Below are 20,953 nucleotides of genomic sequence, written 5' to 3'. Positions count from 1 at the left end.
CAATGATTCAAATAGCATCATGGTTAAAATGCATACTTCTGGTTTTCTGTATGTACTAAGCTATAGCGAAAGAAAATATGACATTTGTCCAATTTTATTAAACTGATGGTATAAATATGTTCAAGGAATTGTTACATATATCAAAAAGTGGCTGTGGATACTCTGTCCAACAAAGTTTTTAGTCTCTTCACAACAGACACCACATAGCAAGTTTGATGACTCAAAAATAATACATCAGACCAAGAAAAATCAGTGCTGACAGATGTAACTAAGTATCTAAAAATTACCAAATATGAAAGTTAGTATTTGGGTACCCTGCCATTCTTTCTTAACTGTAAGATTTCCAAACTCTCTCTATGGAAAGCATTCTTTACTGAGGTGAACAAAGAGTTTAGTGAAATGCATTTCCACCATGGCAGAATTACCTGAGATGCATGTGTTAAAAACAAAAGTTCATATGTACTTCTGGACTTTATGTTCACAGCTCAAATGTTCACAGCTAAAAATGTGGCTTAGATCAGTTACTGTATTGGATTGCAATTCCTAAGAAGGGTGTGGTAAGAAGTAGAAGGTGAAAAAAAAAAACATTTCCTGATGAAATCACAGCATTACTAACACAGGTGTAACGTGTGACATGGATGTTGAGCAAAAATCAAACAAACCTAAGGACAAGCCATTATGTTGTTAACACCTTGAGTAAATTCCACTCACAGAATAGAGGAGTAATTAGAAACAGAGAAAAAATGAATTTATGTCTCTCTCTTACACACAGATTATACACACTCTCACACAAACATGCACACACATGCAGGGCATGGATGAAATCCATTTCTTGAGAATGAAAGGGTATGGGAATAATTTTACATTTTTACGTCTATTAGGCATCTTCTCTATACCAATAAATATAATATGCTGGCCTTCTTACTTATGTTATCCTTTTAAACTAATATTTTTTGAGTTTACATGTGCACATGATACAAAATTAAAAATATAAAGTTAATAAGGTACCAAATCTCTCTCTCAAACTCCTTTATAGCAACCACTGTTACTTTTTGTCTTGGCTTCTACTTCGACAGAAATATGTTAAGTACCCAAACATGGTATGTTATTAAATCGTCTTAACTTCCACAACAAACTAGAGGAATCAGCATGGCCATGCCATTTTACATATAAAGAAACTGAGGTTCAGGAAGGTTCAAATAATATTCTCAATTATAACATTAATTTAGGGAGTATCTCATGTGATCTAATACCAAGTAAGAGCATATTCTACTGTCAAATTATTTTTTTTTCCTGAGGCAAGGCAGAATTCTATCTTGGGGAAATAGACCATAGCTAAAAGTCCTAGACTGCCGAAATAGATTTCAACAATATTACTCAGCAATAGGTTATTTCTAAATTATTAGCACTACAATGCCTGGGGAACAATACAATGAGGAAACAAAAATACTTTCAAGTTGACTACACCTTTCACGTCATGAAAATGTGAGCTGACAATTAGTGTGGAAAATATAAGATATTATTCTTGTGTACACACCTGGCATTTATTCTGAGTAGGGGAGAAACTATTTTTAATAAAGGATTTTTAAACAAAGTCATTACAATTAAAATATTTATAGGTGGATGAAACAAGATATACTTAAAAATAAATACCAATAATTTCATACTGACAAAATGATTTTTATTAAGGGACATTTGAAAAATTAACCTTACTAAGGAGATTTATTTTATAAAATTTTTAAATTTAAATTCAGTTAGCCAAAACATAGTACACTAGTTGCAGATGTAGTGTTCAAAAATTCATCAGCAGTGTATAACACCCAGTGCTCATCATATCATGTGCCCACTTAATGTCCATCACTAGTTACCCCATGCCTCCATCCCCCTACCCTTCAGTGACCCTCAGTTTGTTTCCCAGAGTTAAGAGTCTGTCTTGGTTTGTCTCCCTCTCTGATTTCTTCCCATTCAGTTTTCCCTCTCTTCCCTGATGGTCCTCCAAAAACTTAGTACATGTTATAGGATTTGGAGACTTAATTTAGTAGCTAAGCACTGCTCAGAAAGAATCCATATTTTCTGTGGTCATCAGCTTAAAATCCCATGACAATTTGTTTAAATTCCAGTTAGTTAATATACAGTGTACTATTAGTTCCAGGAGTAGAATTTAGTGACTCATCACTTACATATAACACCAGTACTCCTAGTGCCCTCCTTATATCTGTGACTTATAATGATGTGTCAGTGTTGGTTCAACACTTAGAACAAATGTACCATTATGGTGGAGGAAGTGGATAATGGGGAAGCCTATACAAGTGGGTGTGAGGGATATATATAATATCTCTGATATCTTCTCCTTTTCCTGTGAACCTAAAACTGCTCTAAAAAGCAAAGTCTATTAAAAAAATTAATGATAAAAAACTATGGCATTTTGAAAATGTATACTAAGCATTGATAAATTTCATTAATTTTTAAGCTGTTATCTGGATGGAAAGCTTATTAGTGGTTGAAACTGCTTAATAAGGGGCTGACTGATGATAAAAAAAGTATCTGCTGTGAAGACTCCTCTAACCAGTTTATATGTGGTTTGAGTCAAACATGAAATTTTATTTCCCAGTATTGGGGAAGGAAACAGCCTGGAACTACCTTGAAAATTTCTCATATGTGATGAGATGAGGAAAATACATGCAAAATCTCTTGGGCACATAGGCTTTTCCAATAGTACATTCAATGCACAATCTGTATATTTCAGAGACACCTGTAATTCCTGTATGTAGAAGTTTGGGAGGTGCTATAGAAAGTACTTAAGTAAAAAAAAAAAAAAAAAAAAAAAAGACTCACAATTCTATCAAATGCTTTTTAAAACAGTATAAGAGAAAATGACAAGAAAAACTCAACCAAGGGAATTAAATGTACTACAAGAATAAGAATTTATAGCATAGTTACAAAGAAAACAGGTAACAAACTCAGCTCTTCAATTAAAATGATGTTGCAGATATTTTGAGGGATTTTACAAGGTCTAGTATGACATGTTCATTTTTTTGTATCTTGCTATCCAGCTGATTCAGAAATTAATTTATGTTGGCTTGAATAATTTTCCTTGTCAAGAAGCACCAAACACCTCTAAAAGTTACTCGATTATTTTACAGATTGGATAGGTGAAGTCTAGACTTGCATTTAAAAGCTGCCTTTTTAAATTTTTTTTTAAAGCCACACATCCTTTTCTTGACTCATGAAACATCCCTCATTCTCTTTTCCTTTTCACAAACTTATACAGCTTTTTCAAAGAAGTTCTAATATAAAACCCAAACTATGGAGTTTCATATTCTTTGTGGCCTTTGTGTGGTTGCATACCATATGAACTATGTAATACTTACTTGTCATCATCCTTTCTCAATGGAATATTAAAATAAATAATCAAGCAAATCCCCACTGAGAAACATACCACAAATTAAAGCTGCTTTAGGCATAATTTAACATACTGCTTTTTGAGGAATATCTTTTTTTTTTTTTTTTATCCTGTATGCAATTTAAGTAAGTAAAGGCTGCAAGTTTGAGCAAGGTAGAACTCCTCCCTTTTGCTTAAGAAAACTTTCACATCTCTGTGTGTGCACTTAAGGAAGTCATCCACATGTAATCACTAGGCCATCTGTGAATAGGTAAATTATAAGTGTGCTGCACTCGCTGCATTCCTTCAGGTCTTAAACTTTTGTTAAAAAGCTCCATAAGTGGATCAAATGGACTGAAATTGTCTACATCTGAAAAGCAATAGAGAAGATAATTCATGTAGTAATGTTCTTATTCTTAATAGAAAAGAGATCAGTGAAACAGTGGTAAAGTAAACATTAGAGAATACTGGAAAAATATCTCTTCATACTTAATGCTGTAGTCAGTATGACTAGAATTTATTTTGTTAAGTAGAAAAAAAGTTATTTTAAAAAACAAAAGATTGGCAAAACTGAACTTAAAACACCATCAAATAATAACCTATATTTCCTTTTTTAAAAAAAATCTAGATTTTTTATGCAAAAGTCAATTAGAAATTTTATACTCCATAAGTTTCACTTTTTTTTATTATCAAATAGTTATTTCCTACATCTTCTAGAAAAGAGGAAAAAAAAGAAAAGGAAATAAAAGTTATATAATCTCTACATGATCATACAGAAAAATATATTCTGGAATAGGGTAATGACTCAGAATCTTTTGTGTTTTTCATTGTTGGTATGCCCAAAAGTTAAAAGAAAAGAAAAAAAGAATAATTGTTTTATGATGTATTACTTTTCGTGCATTTATTTAACATAGTCTAAAGGTGATTAAAAGTATGTGGAAATAATTCTTTATCTTTCAATACAGATTAAAGTTTTCTCCTTCTGCTTGCTTCTATCTTCTTATTTCCAACCTTTAGAACTATGACTAAGCATTTCCTCCCCAGCTACATTGCTGAAGGAAAAAAAAGAAAACAGAAAAGAAGATGGTTAGAAGAATGTGTAGAGGAAATACATTAAGTGTTTTGTTACATTAAAAAAACAAACAAACACCTAAAGTTAAAAAAAAAAAAAGATGAATACAGAGGCCCTTCATTAACTCAAGTAACACAATAGGGTCTCTGCCAATTGTACGACCATTAAAACTGATTGTGCTGATTAAGTTGTCCAAATGTTGAGAGTATGACAAATCTTGTAATGACACTGAATAAGATAGACTGAATATCATTCTTGCCTCTGACTTGTCAAAATTCCCCCTGGAAACACCTCTTTCATAAAATGAAAACCCAAACCATTTTCTCTCAGAATATAAATGTTAAAGTTCTAGTGGGGATGTATACTGATAGAGCAGGCAATTTTAAAGACACTTATTAAACCACTTTGATTAAAAAGAATCACAGACTAGAGAGTGTAAAAATCAAAACAGTATTTAGTGTTTTCTCTTCATTTTCAAAATGTTTGAAAATACCTCAACTGACATCCTCCTAAGATAGTTTGTGATTAATAATGGAAAGTCTTGATATATAAAAAGGAATAGCAATCTGGTTATTATCTATAAAAAATGCACTATTTAACTGATTGTTGACTACGCACCTATTAAAAGAGATGCCGTCAGCAGTTTAGGGTCATACGGACTCTTCCCACGGCCATTTTCAAAATGTGAGTCCTCCAGCTTAAAAATGTTATCCTGTAGAGAAGAAAACAAAGGGCTGAATATATTTATAAGAGGAAGTATGTTAACATATCTGTTAATCAGAGAGAGGTTGAATACTCATGTCCATCATCCAGGGATATTATTTGGTAAACTTTAGAGATGGCAAAATTACCCAAGTAAATTAAAACCAATTATTACTGCCAAAATCTTCTTAGCTTGGTGATTTTTAGTAACATTTAGCATGATATAAGTAATAATGTATAAATGAACTCCAAGGAATAAGACATGTCATAAATAGAGTGATCATCTTATCACATAGGTATGCCAAGCACAACCCTAAAGGAGAGAATTTTATATTTAAATGACTCTTTTTCTCCCTCCACAAAGAGGAAAAAATAGCAATCTGCTATATTAGATCTAGAACAAAATACACTATTTTATTTTTCCCTATGGACCTTCCAGAAGGAAATGCTAAATAGTCACAGCAGTCACTTCCCCACTCTATCATTCCTACAACTTTCCTGTTTACATGCTTCTCAAGCATTTTCAAATTACTCAAATTAGAAGGTGGGAAATACCTGAAAACTATCTTTCTCAATTTCTGTAAATGTAAAACATCAAACTGGATGTTAGGGGAGGTAGGCCTGGAAGTAGTGTCATCAGAACAATAGCACAGAGGTGACACATTTTTATCAGGGGAAAATCTGCTCAGCTGAGGCTCACATACCCAGAAACTGGAGTAAACACCTGACTACCTGACTACAGAAATACACACAAGTACCAAGGTAGAAAGTATTCCAGAAAGTTCTGCAACAGAAGCCTTAAGAAGGAAATAGCTAACTCATGACAGAGACCCTGTTTTCAGAATGCATCAAGCTACTGAAAAGCAATGTCTATGTGAGAGCAGAGTAAATTGGGGGAAGGGGTCATTTCTAAGCACTCTTTTTAGAACCAAGTTCTCTGTGAATTAATTAGGTCAGAATATATATGCTTTTTCCAGTAGCACATTAACTTGTCCACAGACCGAAATAAAATAGCTTTTTTGGCAATTTCTCTACTATTCACATAAAGTATTTTCCATCTCCTTAGAATAATAAAGGGTGTTCATTTTATGGTCAATAAGGATCACTTTATTTAACATTTAGTAATTCTGATGGAGCTAATGGCAGAGGTTCAAATTATGACTCTTAAAATTCATTTGAGTTAGGGAAGAAGAGTGCAAAAGGAAGCAAACCAAAAGCATTCTCCATCTTTATTACTGTGAGTGAGAATTACTGATTTTATCCTTTGCTCGCAATGGTTCTGTATCGGTAATTAGCTATCCCAGGGCAATGATGGTCCTTCAGCTGAGTTCTGAAATTTACAGAGCACAGAAATTTATGAGGTTTCTCAGAACTGTGCTAAGTTGTAGTGGGAAGGGTAGTGAGTCAGAAGTCAGGCCCTGTTTGGACCAAGGATTAGCTCTGGTTCTTTGGTCACCAATTAATCTCTCTGAGCCTTAGGTCTCTAAAAGTCAATGCCAATAGGGTATTTAACTTCCCATGTTTATTATAAGGATTAAAGAACTGAAATAAAGCATTTTTAAAGCAGCACAATAAAAGAGAACTCTATTTTTACTTAATTCTGTTCACATAACCACTATAACAAAAGAATATGAAAATTTGACACATATTGTTATCATTATTGATGTAAACTTTCCTAGCATAATCTGAAAGAAATATTACTTTAAGATAGTTATGTAAGTAACCAAATTATAAACTTATTAGCAAATACAAATTTATCATAGGTACTTGAATATTAAATGATAATATGAAATGTGACATATGCCAACAAAAAGTACAGAAGAATCTCTTAAGTATTATTTAGATATACTTTGATAAAAATTAGGTAATAATCCAAAAGAAATTGCTCAGTAAAAGATATAGACTCTATTGCTACAAATCACAGAAACTTATTAGAATTTGCATAGGTGATTATTTCTCATAATAAGCAGAGAGAAGTGATGATATGGTTGAAAATATTGTTTTCAGTATTATTACAAATTTCTTATCCTTATAAGACATTTTGCAAAACTGACAAAAGATAGAGGAGTTACCCACCAAATATGAGACACTTGATGTCTGGGAACTTGTGTCCAAGTTAATAAGAAAATGTCAAGGTAGATAAGAAGTTCTCCCAACCTCATGTTTAATATTTGATTTACAAAGTCAAGGATTAAACTTCATAGCAGAGAGGTTAAGCATGGCAGTTATGGTTCAAGAGAAGTTTAAAAACTACCCTTTGTCACGATGTCAGATAATGTGTTCAAAGCTGGCCTTTTTGTTTCTGCATTTCCCTTTAAATGTAACTCTCACCCAAATTTCTGGGTAATTCTATATTCTTATATAACTCTACTAAAGAGTAAAGTACTGAATTTCCTTTTCAGCCTACTAACAAGAGAGCCTGGAATAAACATAAATTGATTCCTGAATAGGGACTTAAAAGACATTTCTTACATATGAAGGTTTACAGTGTAAAATTTATACCCATTACATACTATAATGGGGTGCAAAGGTATTGATATCAGACAGAATTATTATCTATCTGGCTCTGCCTTATTAATTCTGGGCCTCAGGGGATTCCTAAATCCTTCTGCAACTCAAATTAGTAATTTCTAAAAAAAAAAATTAATTTCATTTTTGCATTGTTAATAGTTGCTACAGTAAAATCATTCTTTCCCATATTGATCGGTATCTCTTGTGCCACAGTAGAAATGCCTGACTGTATTTTCATCAGTGGAAATTAGGATAGGTGTTTAAAATATTTCTAAATCCCATGAATTCCCAAAAATGCACTGAAAATTTTTCTTTCCTATAGCTAGACCGCAGTCTAGTGCAAAAGCTTTCCTGAACAATATCACTAATTATAGTCTGTGTAAAATTTCTCAACTAAAAGAGACTATCCTTTTAATATATCTGATGAATTCAATGTGATTGATATAAAGAAACATCTACATTGTTGTTCTTGTTATCTTGTGAGCAAGGCCTATTAGGTGTGTAAAAATATTAACCCATTGTGAAAAAACAAAACAGAACAAAACAAGTGTGTTAATATAACTGAATAATAACATCCTATGTTGTCATATGTAACATATAACATAGACAACCTTCTGGCTGTGCTTAGAGGCCTTTTGAAATCTGATTGTTACTCAATAATTTTCTGTTTTAGTGTTAAATAAATCACAAGTGCAAGTAATAAGACCAGAAATCCTAAGACCAATGTACACAATTAAACTTCATAGCTTTCTATGTCTTAGTTGGGTTGAAGTAATATTCATTTTTAGAAATCCATGAACAAAAATCTAGCTGCATGGATTCTAATTGCTTTAGCAGATACTGGGAGCATATCATATAAGTTATTGAGCCATATTTTATTACATGATTGCATCAGTTTTCAGCAACTATTTTTAGCTTTCAAGACCACTCTTTCCCCTTTGTCTTTTGGATTTCCTGAATGTTATTAGACTGTGGTGAGGTAAGGCATTAGAGGAAATAATAACTGTGCTAATGTCTAATCCAAAGTCTTATAAATTAGAAACCATTGGTGACATCATGGCAATAAATTTCCTAAATCTCAATCTTCCCCAAGTAATAAATTTAGGTAACAAAGTTGTAATTTCAGTTGTGGTATTTAATGATTAAAACATAAATGATGTTTGTAAAAAGAAAGAAAAAAAGAGAAAATCCTGTTATATATAACAGAATGACCATTTTGGCTGGGAAACCAAATAAAATTAAGTCAAATACATGGACAGTATTTAAAAATGTGCATTCTTCTTTTTTTTTTTTTTCAAATTGCTCTTTCTCCTCTCTTACTTCACAAGACACACCTTATTTGCCAGTTATATTGAATTATCAAGTATTCCCTGGTCACACTATGTTTTTTTCTCATCTCTGTTTGAAACCTCTTTCTTCTCTCCTTACCCTTCCTCATCCCTCAACCCCAGGCTGAACTTCTTTTCCTTTAAGAGTAAACTAAAAAGTCTCTTCCTAGCAGAAGTCTTAAGAGATTGCTTCAGATATAATTTATTAGCTTTCTCTGTGCATATCCCAATTAACAATACTACAAGGCAATGACTATACTGGCTTCAGCAAAGATGGGATGTAATGGGATCTCACAGGAAATACTGTGGCATACTCTATTTTGCCCAAAGGAGACTGCTTTTGTGGATCAAATTCACCTGGAATTTACTTTATTATAGCCATGAGCCACATGCAGCTATTTAATTAATTAAAACTAAAGATTCCATGCCTCAGTTACACTAGCTATATTTCAAGTGCTCAACAGTCACATGAGAATTTTGACGACAGGCCTGCATAGGTACAAACATTTCCATTGTCACAGAAGCTCTACCGGACAATGCAGCCTAGATCCTAAATCCCAGTCTCTGAACAGTAAAGAATAAAACTGGAAAATCAGGAAGGCCTCCAAGAAAAGAAGATTTGTCATCACACCACAATCATTAAAAAAAAAAAAAAGAAAGAAAGAAAGAAAGAAAGAAAAGAAAAGAAAAGAAAAAAGAAAAAAAGCCATTAAATCTATAAGTAGGGAATTATACCAAAAAACCACTTATTTTTATTAACCAGGGTTATACTAAATACCTTTAATGGCAGTACAGATGAATAAATACATGTCCCAAATAGTCAGGTATGTCATTCTTCTTCCATTTGAATCACTTTTCTCTAAAGTACACATTTTACTCATTATTTAAAGTTTAGGTCATGATATGCAATCCATTAAATGGTCATTGATTTTCCCCAGCAGAAAAAAATAATTTCTCCCTGGAATTTGCAGAGCAGTCTATTCATACCCTCTTAGTGTCATCTGTTACCTTCAACTTTGATATTCCATGATGCATATGTTCTTTTTTCACCTATTAAATTATTTTGAGTTGAGGGAAAAAAATCTTATTTGCTATGTATTTTTTTTAAATACTAAAATAGAATTGAGTTAAAGCTCAATGAAAGAATGAGTGAATAAAATGAGTGGGGACTGTGTCAAAGAGGCTTTATAGAAAAACTATATAATAGGAAAAGAAAGGACATAAGCCTCAGACTCGAGGGGCCAATGATTTAAGGATACAACCCAGATGAACACAATTGTGTGTTAGAGGCAGACGATACAATTCAAATATTAAAGCGAGTTTTAAAGTTTGTTTTAGGAAATATCACACCCTTTAATTTTTCTGTATTATTGTTATTATTATTGATACTTGTTACACATTTCAAATATGGGATTACTCTTGCATAAATGATAAAAAATAAAACCTAGTCAAAAAGAGTATAACCATACAGTCTTTTTGCTTTTACATGCCGTTTCTCTTTAATAATTTTCATTGGGCCTTATTAATAAATACTACCCTCTTATTAGAGACATCTTCATTGAGGGTAGAATTACCAGAATGTTCCTTTGTAGAGCTTCAAGAATCTTTCTGAGCAATGAAACTCTCTCCTGTGTACCCTATCACTCCAGTGTAACTGTTCCACTTCACCATTTTGAACTCAACAGAACTTACACCAAGTATCTCCTGGATATAAGCAAACTAGAAGAGCTGTTTGGGCTTGCCAAATGTAATTTTCTACTTATAAAATACATAAATTTTATTTTTGTATTTTAGAAAGTTTTATAAAGCACTAATATAAAAGTTAATATGATAAATACATAGTGGTCCGTGGTTATGAAATATATTTGAAATGTGAAGGTACAAGAAATAACAAAAAATATGTAACAGTAGCACATTATATGCATACAATATTACATGATTATAAAGCTATTTGGTGGTTATTTCATTTAACAATGAGCATACACTATCAATCTGTCTTAGTACTTCAAGTAAATTATTTCACTTTAATCTTCAAATGCTATTATTATACCAGCTTTACAGATGAGAAACAGACATTTACATAAAATACCCAAAGTCATAAAGCTGATTAGTGGCAGAATAAGAATTTGATAGCAGAACTCTTTCCAAATTGATGTTTTTAACCACTATATTTAAAAAAATGGGTTTACCATACATAGTATGTTAGAGGTACCCTAAAATGTAGAAACTGGAAGCCACAGGAGTTCAAAATGGGTTAATTTCCTGTTTCAGTATAGGAAAAAAGGCTTCATTTGATTTCACACTTGAAAGACGTATTTTGGTGAGAGGTGAGTGTATCTGTGAGCATACATGTGTGTGTATGTGTGTGCATTGGTTTGTGGGTGCAGAGGGTCAGAGGAGCTCATCGAGGGCAGAGGAGGAAGGGAGACAGACTATTCTATCCAGGGGAAACAGCATGAATAAAATCCACTCAAAAATAAATTCATATCTGATAAATAACAAAGTCGAACTTGAACAATGAAGGATATATCCATACATTAAGAGATAAGGCTAAAAAATATATTTGGAATCAAACTGGGAAAAGTTTTCTGTGCCAAAATAAGCACTTTAGTGTGTATTCAGAAGGTGTCAGTGACACAGAGATAATTTTCACGGGAGAACAATCGCATCAAGGAGGGGCAATATTATGATGAATCGGGCAGTGATGTGCAGGATGATTGAGGGACATCCCTGCCTAGTGGCAGGAAAAGAATGACTGCCATAGTCGGGCGGGGGGGGAGAATTAGGTGTTTTTACACATTTTAGAAGTTTAGAGTATTTTTGTATGCTGTAATGTTGTATCTTGGTCAAGTTATTTGGTCAAGCTTTCTTTGTCGCTCACATTTTTTTAACTTCTTTTGCAACAGAACCCCCTCGCATTTTCCAGCAAAGCTATGGATTCTTTCCTCAAGAAAACTTAAGCTAAGCATGTACCTGTTTTATAAGCAGTCTTTAGGGATTATTGACTTTATGTGGTAGTCACATTAAGAGTTTCCAAATCAGTTATTTTATAAAGACCTTTCTATTTCAAACATGGTGTGATTTTATTATCCTACTGCTCTGAACTTGGACATTTGCTTCTGGGTCTTTGTCTGCTCTCCATGAGCATAATGCAGGGATATACAGATTTTTAAAAACCATTTTCTTTTTCATTCTGTATATACTGTTACTTGGAATTCATTTATTTTTATAAATTCAACTTCTGAACTTTAGTCCCAATTCTTCTGCTATTCTAATCCTTCAGTTTCCTAGCCTGTTTGAACCTTCTTATTTTCCATAGTGATTTCAAATTTGAGAACTATTAAAAGTCCTTGGCTCTTCAAAAGAATATAAGACCAATAACAAAGAATAAACTTCATAAAAGCTAGTCTGTCAAAAAGATTTATTTAACAATGTACATTGAAGAAGATATAAAAGAAATAAAACCCTGGTCTCTGTTACTGAATGTTATATGAATAAAGCAAACTTGATTGGTTGCTATGATTATAATATATTAGTTCTGCTTTAGATTTAACTATGACTTCAGCCATATTATACATTAGAATTGTATCTTTCTCTGCAATAAAATAAAACATCACTGAAAATAAATGACTATTAATTGGAATATAAAGCAAAAGCAAACAAGCAAAGAGAAAACCTCAGTGAAAGTAATTCAGAATGAAAACACATTGTTATGCCTTCTTTTCATATTAATTGTTTAGAGTAGGTTTTCTTTTTCTTTTCTTTTTTTGAGAAAGAACATGTATATGTGGTGAGGGGGAGGGGCAAAAAGAGAGGGAGAAGGAAAGAATCTTAAGCAGGCTCCATGTCCAGTGCAGAGCCCGATATGGGGCTCGGTTTCCCACCCTAGAGATCAGGACCTAAACCAAAATCAAGAGTCAGACTTTAAGTGATTGAGCCACCCAGACGCCCCTTGTTTTGAGTAGTTTTAGATGTATAAGAACTATAAAATTTGGTTTTGAATCCAAAATGTAGTCATTTGATGCTAAAATATTTAGTCAGTAGTAATTGTTATTATACTTATTCAATAACTACCACTACTTTTTTGATATATACACGTGGAAAGGGCATTTTCCTCAGCAAGTAAAGCTACAAAATCAACTGTATAACTGTTATAACAAAAATGATAACAATAGCTAATATCTGTTAAGCCACTATTAGCTAAGCACAATCTTCTAAGTCCTTTGTAGGTATTATTTTTCACCCTCAAAATATCCCTTAAGTTTGCAGAGTTGTGAAATACAGAGTTCAAATATCCTAATTTTGTAGATGGAATAAAAAAGAGAAAAAGTGCCTCACCTAAGGTCACATTACTAGTATATACTGAGCCAGGTAGCCAATTTCTAAAATCAGTTATAGCTGGAGAACTTATAAAAACCCAATTTTTTTGGTACTTGATTTGCACAACCATGTTACTTCATGAATACACATCATAAATAAAGTGTTGTCATAATATCTCTTAACTCAACTCTGCATTCCTTGTAGTTTACATGTTAGACCTTGAGTTAATCTAAACTGAATTGATCATGACAGATAAAATTGTATTTAATACAGTCCTTGCATTATACTATTAATATAGTAAAGTAGAAGGAATTAACATGTTTCTAATCTTATTTGCAAAAAAAAAAATGAAATTGCTTTGTTCCCAAATTTGCGAAAAATTAGTATCACTTTATCTTTGTAACAATATACAGCCCTTACAGCTGGATTAAATAGGACTTGCCCTCTAAATTTAAGGAACCTGAATTTATCTGGGTTCCTCAAACAAACAGTGACATAATTCATCTGCTTTCTGTCATCATTAAAATTAATGATATAAACCAAGGAAAACAGAAAGCATATGTGTTCATACTTCATGCAGATTATGTTTTTAATAGGAGCTTAATTTGAGTTTATGCAGATAACACATACCTGTCATAGTATAATTATTCAGCTACAAGTGCCTGTTAACTCCCAAGGTATATAACAATGAAAGGAAAAATTCTATGTTGGCTAGAATGAGAAATTCCAGAACATGAACAATTCACTCCACAGTGCTTTACCCCAGTGAGACCTGATAAAGTAAGTTCAACCAAAGAGCGAATCATTGCCCCCACCCCAACAATAAAATAGTGGAAGAATTAAATTGATCTTTCTTTCCATGTGCATTTTAAGTCTTCTATGTTCAAAGCATAGTTACTTTTTTATTTGCTATCTTATCGTTTCATAAAGCACCAGAATTTGTTTACCCTAAATTATGAAAGTATAGGTATTACTTTTTAACAGGTCCTTTCATAAATGTGTTTGTCACATCTGTGATTAGATACCACTGGAAATTTTTATCAACTTAAATGTAAATATGTCAACAGAAAGAAACATATGTACTGTAAGAAGTATTGACATCTACTCATGTAGATTCTTTACATTTCAAGATTGTTTCAAAGATACTATCTGGGAAATAATGAAGCCAATAGAAGTAATATTTTATTTATACCAAGATATGTTTAAGTGAAACTTGGTCATTTAAGTATTGTCATAATCATATGTTTTCTTTTAGCAAATTAGGAAATATTTAAATATTTATTATTTTGGCAGAGGTTTTGTAGGAGAGAATAATTACTATGAATTCATCATGAGAATTTAAGTTTTAGAGAATAATATGGTAATTAGAAAGAGCCTCAAAAATGTCCACACACTGATTATTTTAATTTTGGAAAAATATACAAATGCAAAGAAAGAAAAGGAAAAAATTAAAACAAGATTAAGTTCATCATGTAATTTAGAATACTGGAAAAAAGAGTTAAATACCAATACAAAAGGAGTGGTAAATTATACCTACATAACTGACTACAATACATGCATTATAATAGATGTGTCTACCAATTATGTTATAATACCTAAAATTAATACCTATGAAAACATTGTTGAAGCAATAATGTAATAATTATGTAAGGTGCATGAAAAAAAAAACGGAAGGAAATTCATTATAATATTAAATCTCTAGCTTATGTTATTTGTTTATTTTTTCTATTTATATTGTTTTTCTTTCACTATTTTATGCAATAATCATGTAGCTCATATATTTTTAAAAAATGGGGTCTCTTTATCTTATTATCTAAGCAAATCTCCAAAAACACAGCACATGGTCCAAAGGAGGCCAGGAAACATGCTTTATTTGCTGGCACAAGGTTTTGAAATATTGAATTTGAATGCCTTTTTGTAAGACTTAGGACTTCTCATGAGACAATCCATTTCCACTGTTCCCTACAGTTTTGTGTTTCCTTCTTCATATTTTTATGTCACCTATGTAGTCACCATAGGTACTTGAATTTGCAACCCCTATAGAGTATTATAACTTAACTGAATCACCAAAAATACAATGCATTTATATCTACTAGTCCCCATTTTTCAGATTTACTTCATATGACAAAGTCCTCAGAAGGAATGTGGTCATGCTCACATATTTCATGATGGAAGTACTCCAAGGTTTAGCAATTAATCATGGTTAAACATAGAAGTTAATGGGGACTTCAAAGTGATGTGAAACTCTGTCATAGCATCATAAATTTCCATAGTTTTTTGCTTATTCTTTTTATATAACTAAGTTGATCTATATACATACTGCTCTTCACAATGTCTCTTATTTTAAAAATGGACTGTTCCAAATATTTACACCTAAATTAATTACCCAGAATCCTTAAGAGTTGAGCTTTAAGATTGTATAGTTAACTACTGAAAAATACAGGCACAGCAGTCCTCACAGAAGTACCCAAACATTGGTGACTTCTTTTGCTTTCAAATTAATGACCATAGAGACATTCTGTATCATATGTTGAGCTGACTTCGGGGTCATCATTTCTACTCTATTACAGTAAAAATCTGAATTATTTAGAAATGAATCTAACTGGTAGAAGTAGTTTCTGCCTAAGCCAGATTTCTTTGTTATCAAATAAACAATTATAATTATATAATCTGGAATAAATCAAAAATTTTTATTTGGTTTATTAAATACAATGTTTGATGTTGACAAACTCTACATATAAAAGTACCATTCACATGGACTGGAACTTTATATCATATTAAATGACATTTTCAATTACAAAAAACAATGAATCTTTATTATAAATAATTTTAAGAGCACTTGAAAGCTCAATTAATATCTTGCTCAGCTTATTCATGGTCATTTATTTTTCTTAAAAAATGTACTTTACTCCTTGTCATTAAAAAATTTAAAGTTTTAGGGGTGGGGAGAATATTAACACATAACAACTGAGAGTAGTAAAAATTAATTACCTTAAGTTATGACATACATTCCTACATATTTTGTTTTGTGCAAATTCAAAATAAAGAGACAATTTAAATAAGTTGAATAGAGAATGCACATGACATATTTGTGGCATACTTTGAAGAATAACTCAACTTGGACAGTGGACAGATGTTAGAATAAAAGAAAAGAAAAATTTAGCAAAACTGTGTTCTGTCTAGGCACTGGTAAATTAAAAAACAAAACTGTCACTATCTACCCAAGTCTATGTTTGATCAGGTGATGGGTAATACACATAATACAATCAGAAAACCCCTAAATAAAATGTATGCTAATGGAGAAACTGAAATAAAACATGCAAATATAAAAAAGTTATGTTGGACTACTGAGTATGTTTACACCTGCATTATAGTTGTAAATATGCATGCATATATGTACATATACATACATATGTATTATATATATTCAACCTCATATATATGTTACATATAAACATGTGTACAACTTAATATATTTTAAAATCTTAAGTATGATAGTGGGTTTACAAGTATTTTAAGATATAGATACCCACAGACTATAATGTATGTTAAAGGTTAAGAAAACAGACTTTTTAAAAATTTTAATACTGTCTAAAGTGTCCCAATTTTTTTCTGCCTTCTGCCTTTTTTTAATTTGTTTCTCTCTAAAGCAACGGTGAACAAGATTGAAGATGACTTGCCTCATGGTGGCAAAAGAAAAATACCTTTTATTAAAAGATTTTATTTATTTATTCACGAGAGAGAGAGAGAGAGAGAGAGAGAGAGAGGCAGAAGAGAAGGAGGCTCCCTGTGGAACAGGGAGACAGATGTCGGACTCAGTCCCAGGACCCCAGAATCATGACCTGTGCTGAAGGCAGACAATGACCTGACTGAGCCACCCAGGTGCCCAGAAGAAAATTACTTAAAAAAAAATAAAAATAAAAATAAAATTCTACCTTTGGGGTAGCTTTTTGGTTTCCTTTGTAGTTTTGCCTTAATTCTGCTCCCTTTACCAGTATGTTATCATCGGCTTCATCAGACATGCCACTGTTGTGTACTAGCACAGTCAGAGGCAAGATAACACTTTTGAAAGAGCAGACTATATTATATATTTTTCATTCATTTTCAAATGGTGAATTATTTATTTGTGCTGCATTTTAGCTACAAAGCTAAAAAACATGGATAAGCGGCAGGAAGTGGGAAGTGGAAAGCTCAAAATGATAATAAAAGAATGGGAAGGATAATGAAAAAAGCAGTGAGTATACTGTGGAGTAGTAAATACTGAGGAATTTAGGTAATTTTGAATATTATTACGATCACTGAAGAATCCTATAATGCTAAATAAAGCAATTGTGTTTGCAAAAGAAATATATCTTTTTTACGATCTTGCATAAAAATGCTATTCTTTAATTTCAAAAGAAATGCTACTATTACATTACCTTGTAAAAACTTTGTCCTGAGGTCCTTTACAAAGGATGACCAAGAAAATCTAAAAGCATCTTGAACATAGAAAATCTAGGCAAAGGTTATAATACAATTAGTTTTGAGCTCAAGCTCATACCTGTATGAATCCATTATTACTTCTAACTCACAAAAAATTTCAGCCTAAAATCTGCACATGGATAGAAAAACTAAATTTTGAGTTTGTGGCATTACTAAAACATTGCAGGTATCATGCTCTCAGAGCAGTACCTACAATAGTACATAGTCAAATGTCCAAATTTTTCAGGATCATTTAAATAACATATAATGTGAATTGCTAGAGCCATTCATTACTGTGCCATCTAAGTTATAATAAAAAATAGTTTTTATCCTCAAAATCTGATATTAGAATTGAACGGCTGGATATTTCTCTTCATAGAAATATAAAAAATATTTTTAAAAAACACAGATTGTCAAAATGCAAAGGAGGTCCAAATTTGATTGAAAACTGATCACTAATCAGATAATTAGATAAACTATTTTCTGATAAATAATATTTTCTATCTTTAAATTTATATTAAAGGACAATAAATTATGAGCTACTTACGAGAATTTGTAATATATATTTACTAATATCGGTTAACAGTTAAATACAAATACAATTAACTAAATAATAATTTGAGACCATATATCTTTAAAAATATGACTAATTTTTTAAAATTGCATATAATAAATGTAAATAAAACCAAAATGATGACTGACTCAAATAAAGGATAAGTAGGGCTTTTAGGTAGTTTAGATTTATTAATATTACTATTTGACATAGTCCATCAAAATTAATAAAATCGCTAAAGTTCAGAGAGAATGAGTAATTATTCAGTATCTCTTAGAATCTCCAGCAAATAATCCTGCCTCTTTCCATGGTAACCTTTGTGGATTACTATTACAACATGTATTCCTAAATCCACAGCTAATTCTATAAAGGCATTATTCTTTATACAATACAAGCTACATCTCAAGTGCCATTATAATTACGTTTAGTTTTGTTGACTGGCTTCAAGTCCAGATTTCTGCTTGGCTGGGCATCAGTGATCATACAAGTGGTGGGTGTGTGGCAGGCTCAGAAGCACCAACCATGTCAATGAAACTTCAGCTGTTGTATGTTCATTAGCTTGATTTTTGAGTATCGTTTAGTTTTGTAAAATTACTTATGGTTTTGCTACAGTTCTCTTATTTTTTACCTCTTTCAGATCTCTAAGTGTTAATGATTTTCATAATAATGCTGTAAAAAATCAATTGTAAAAACCAGAAAAATGACTGTGGCTGTTTTTTCCAAATAGTCTTCAAAATTACTGCTCATTTTTTGAGTAAGTGACTAAATAATAATCAACTAAAATGATACATACACTTTATGTGAAAGCAATTTTAAAATTAGGATACTGAAATAACATAGCAGGGAAATCAGGTCTAACTAATGAATTGCAATTCTGTACATGTTGCTTTATAAATTTTCATTCAAAAACATTTGAAAACAAGAAGATCAATCAGCTCTCTGCAAAGGTGGATTTAGAATTGAGAATAAATGTATAAAAAGGTAGGCAAAACTGCTTATGACATGCTGTGATTATTCCAATTTCCCATAAATCATAAAATAATCCCCTATACTCATTCTGTTTAGAAGGTCTCATAACTTATTTGAAATAATAAGGATGGGGGGAAATATTCATTTAGATTACTAAATGGTTAGCAATATAAATGTTGTTGCTCTATGTGGTATTACAAAAAGTTTTCTCCAAATAGGCAAAACAAACACTTTCTTTGGAAAGCTACTTAATGTTGTGGTCTTAAAAGAAAAAAAAAAAAAAAAAGGAATTCAAGCTTAGTCTCCTTTTATTTAAGTTCTTGCACCCAGATATGGTATGTATTAGAAATCTAGCTCCCTCCACTTGAAGACACTCAAATTTTGCTAAAGTCAATGCAGTACACATAAGGCAAAATTAAAAATCAGGCAGCTCTCTAGTAGATTAATAAAAAGGCACAACATCTACTTCCCTCAAATATCCTAATGCGTAAGTCAAAATTTCTGAACATGAGCACAATAAGTAAGGATCTGTTCTCAACAGTCAGTGAATTATTTTTTATTTTTTTGTAGTTTTTATTTAAATTCGGTAGTTAACATACAGTGTACTATTAGTTTCAAGTGTAGAATTTAGTGATTCATCACTTAACATATAAGTGAATTATTTCTGTCTTTATAGATATATACTGTCTGATGTTCTGAAAACTGACTTGTAAGCTGTTATTCACAGTCATTATACATTGTCAAGGATAATGCCATTAGGAAAAGTAAAGTTACAGTATGTTGAAACCTGAAAATGCCTATGTAATATGATGCCTGACAATGTGGGATTCTCAAGGGATATTAAGAATAAAGGATAAGGATATGCCGGTATTAGTAAGGGAGGATGCTACATTTGGAATGAGATATTTTTTGGCTAACTGCATCAATGGACTGTATTTGAAGTTTAGGAGGAGCAAAGGGAGGATGAGAGGGGGCGTTGTAGGAAATGAGAACATATATGTAGGAGGATATCGTATTACACAGAGCTTTGAACCTCACCATAAAATCTCAGACACTGTTCTGGGGGGAAAAAGTAACTGGTGGGCTGGGATGAGGACAGTGAGTAAATACAGATGGAAATTAAAAACGGCCGCAAAATCAAGAAAGGAGAAAATATGATAGGAACGAAGTTGAGGAATATCTTGAATCATGTGCAAAAGTTATGAACCATAGAACAACTGGATGTTGTGTAATTCTGAAATCTTTTTGCAGATAAAAGTAATATTTAACAGAGGACAAACTGACAAAACATGGAAGACATGTGTTGAACTATTTATATGATAAAATTAAGTTTATCTCAAGCACCCTGTTGTATTACTAATTTTTTGTAACTTTTAACCTTTTGAAAAATAAATGAAATCATTGCTCTCTTTTAATATTTCTGTATCCCCTTTGAACTTGTGAAAACAAAGGAGGCAAAATGGAAAAGATGCATATGAATGCGTGATCAGGAAGATGTGGCTGGTTGTTAGTTGGAAGCTAGGAAGCGTCTAGTGTTTGGGAACAGAGAAATACAATGGAACCTCAAATGTATGGTTAACCTAGACTGCCTGCCTACTATGTAATTTTTGTTCCATTTTTGTCATTGTTTGGCACAGTGTAATTCCTTCAATTTC

At 31.9% G+C, this 20,953-nt stretch overlaps 1 protein-coding gene across 2 annotated transcripts in view; it reads right to left on the bottom strand.

Annotated features, from left to right (window-relative positions):
- Positions 1 to 20,953, bottom strand: part of SEMA3A (semaphorin 3A) — a 461,780-nt gene that overhangs the window by 86,151 nt on the left and 354,676 nt on the right. For both annotated transcript variants that reach the window (XM_032305095.1, XM_032305096.1), the window contains one exon: positions 5,073 to 5,166. In XM_032305095.1, coding sequence (XP_032160986.1) covers positions 5,073 to 5,166 — 94 coding nt within the window. The remainder of the gene's footprint in view (positions 1 to 5,072; positions 5,167 to 20,953) is intronic.

This window comes from Mustela erminea, chromosome 11, assembly GCF_009829155.1.
Source record: "Mustela erminea isolate mMusErm1 chromosome 11, mMusErm1.Pri, whole genome shotgun sequence".
Classification (NCBI taxonomy): Eukaryota; Metazoa; Chordata; class Mammalia; order Carnivora; family Mustelidae; genus Mustela; species Mustela erminea.
Note: the sequence above shows the minus strand (reverse complement) of the source record. Positions and strands in the feature narration are given on the sequence as shown.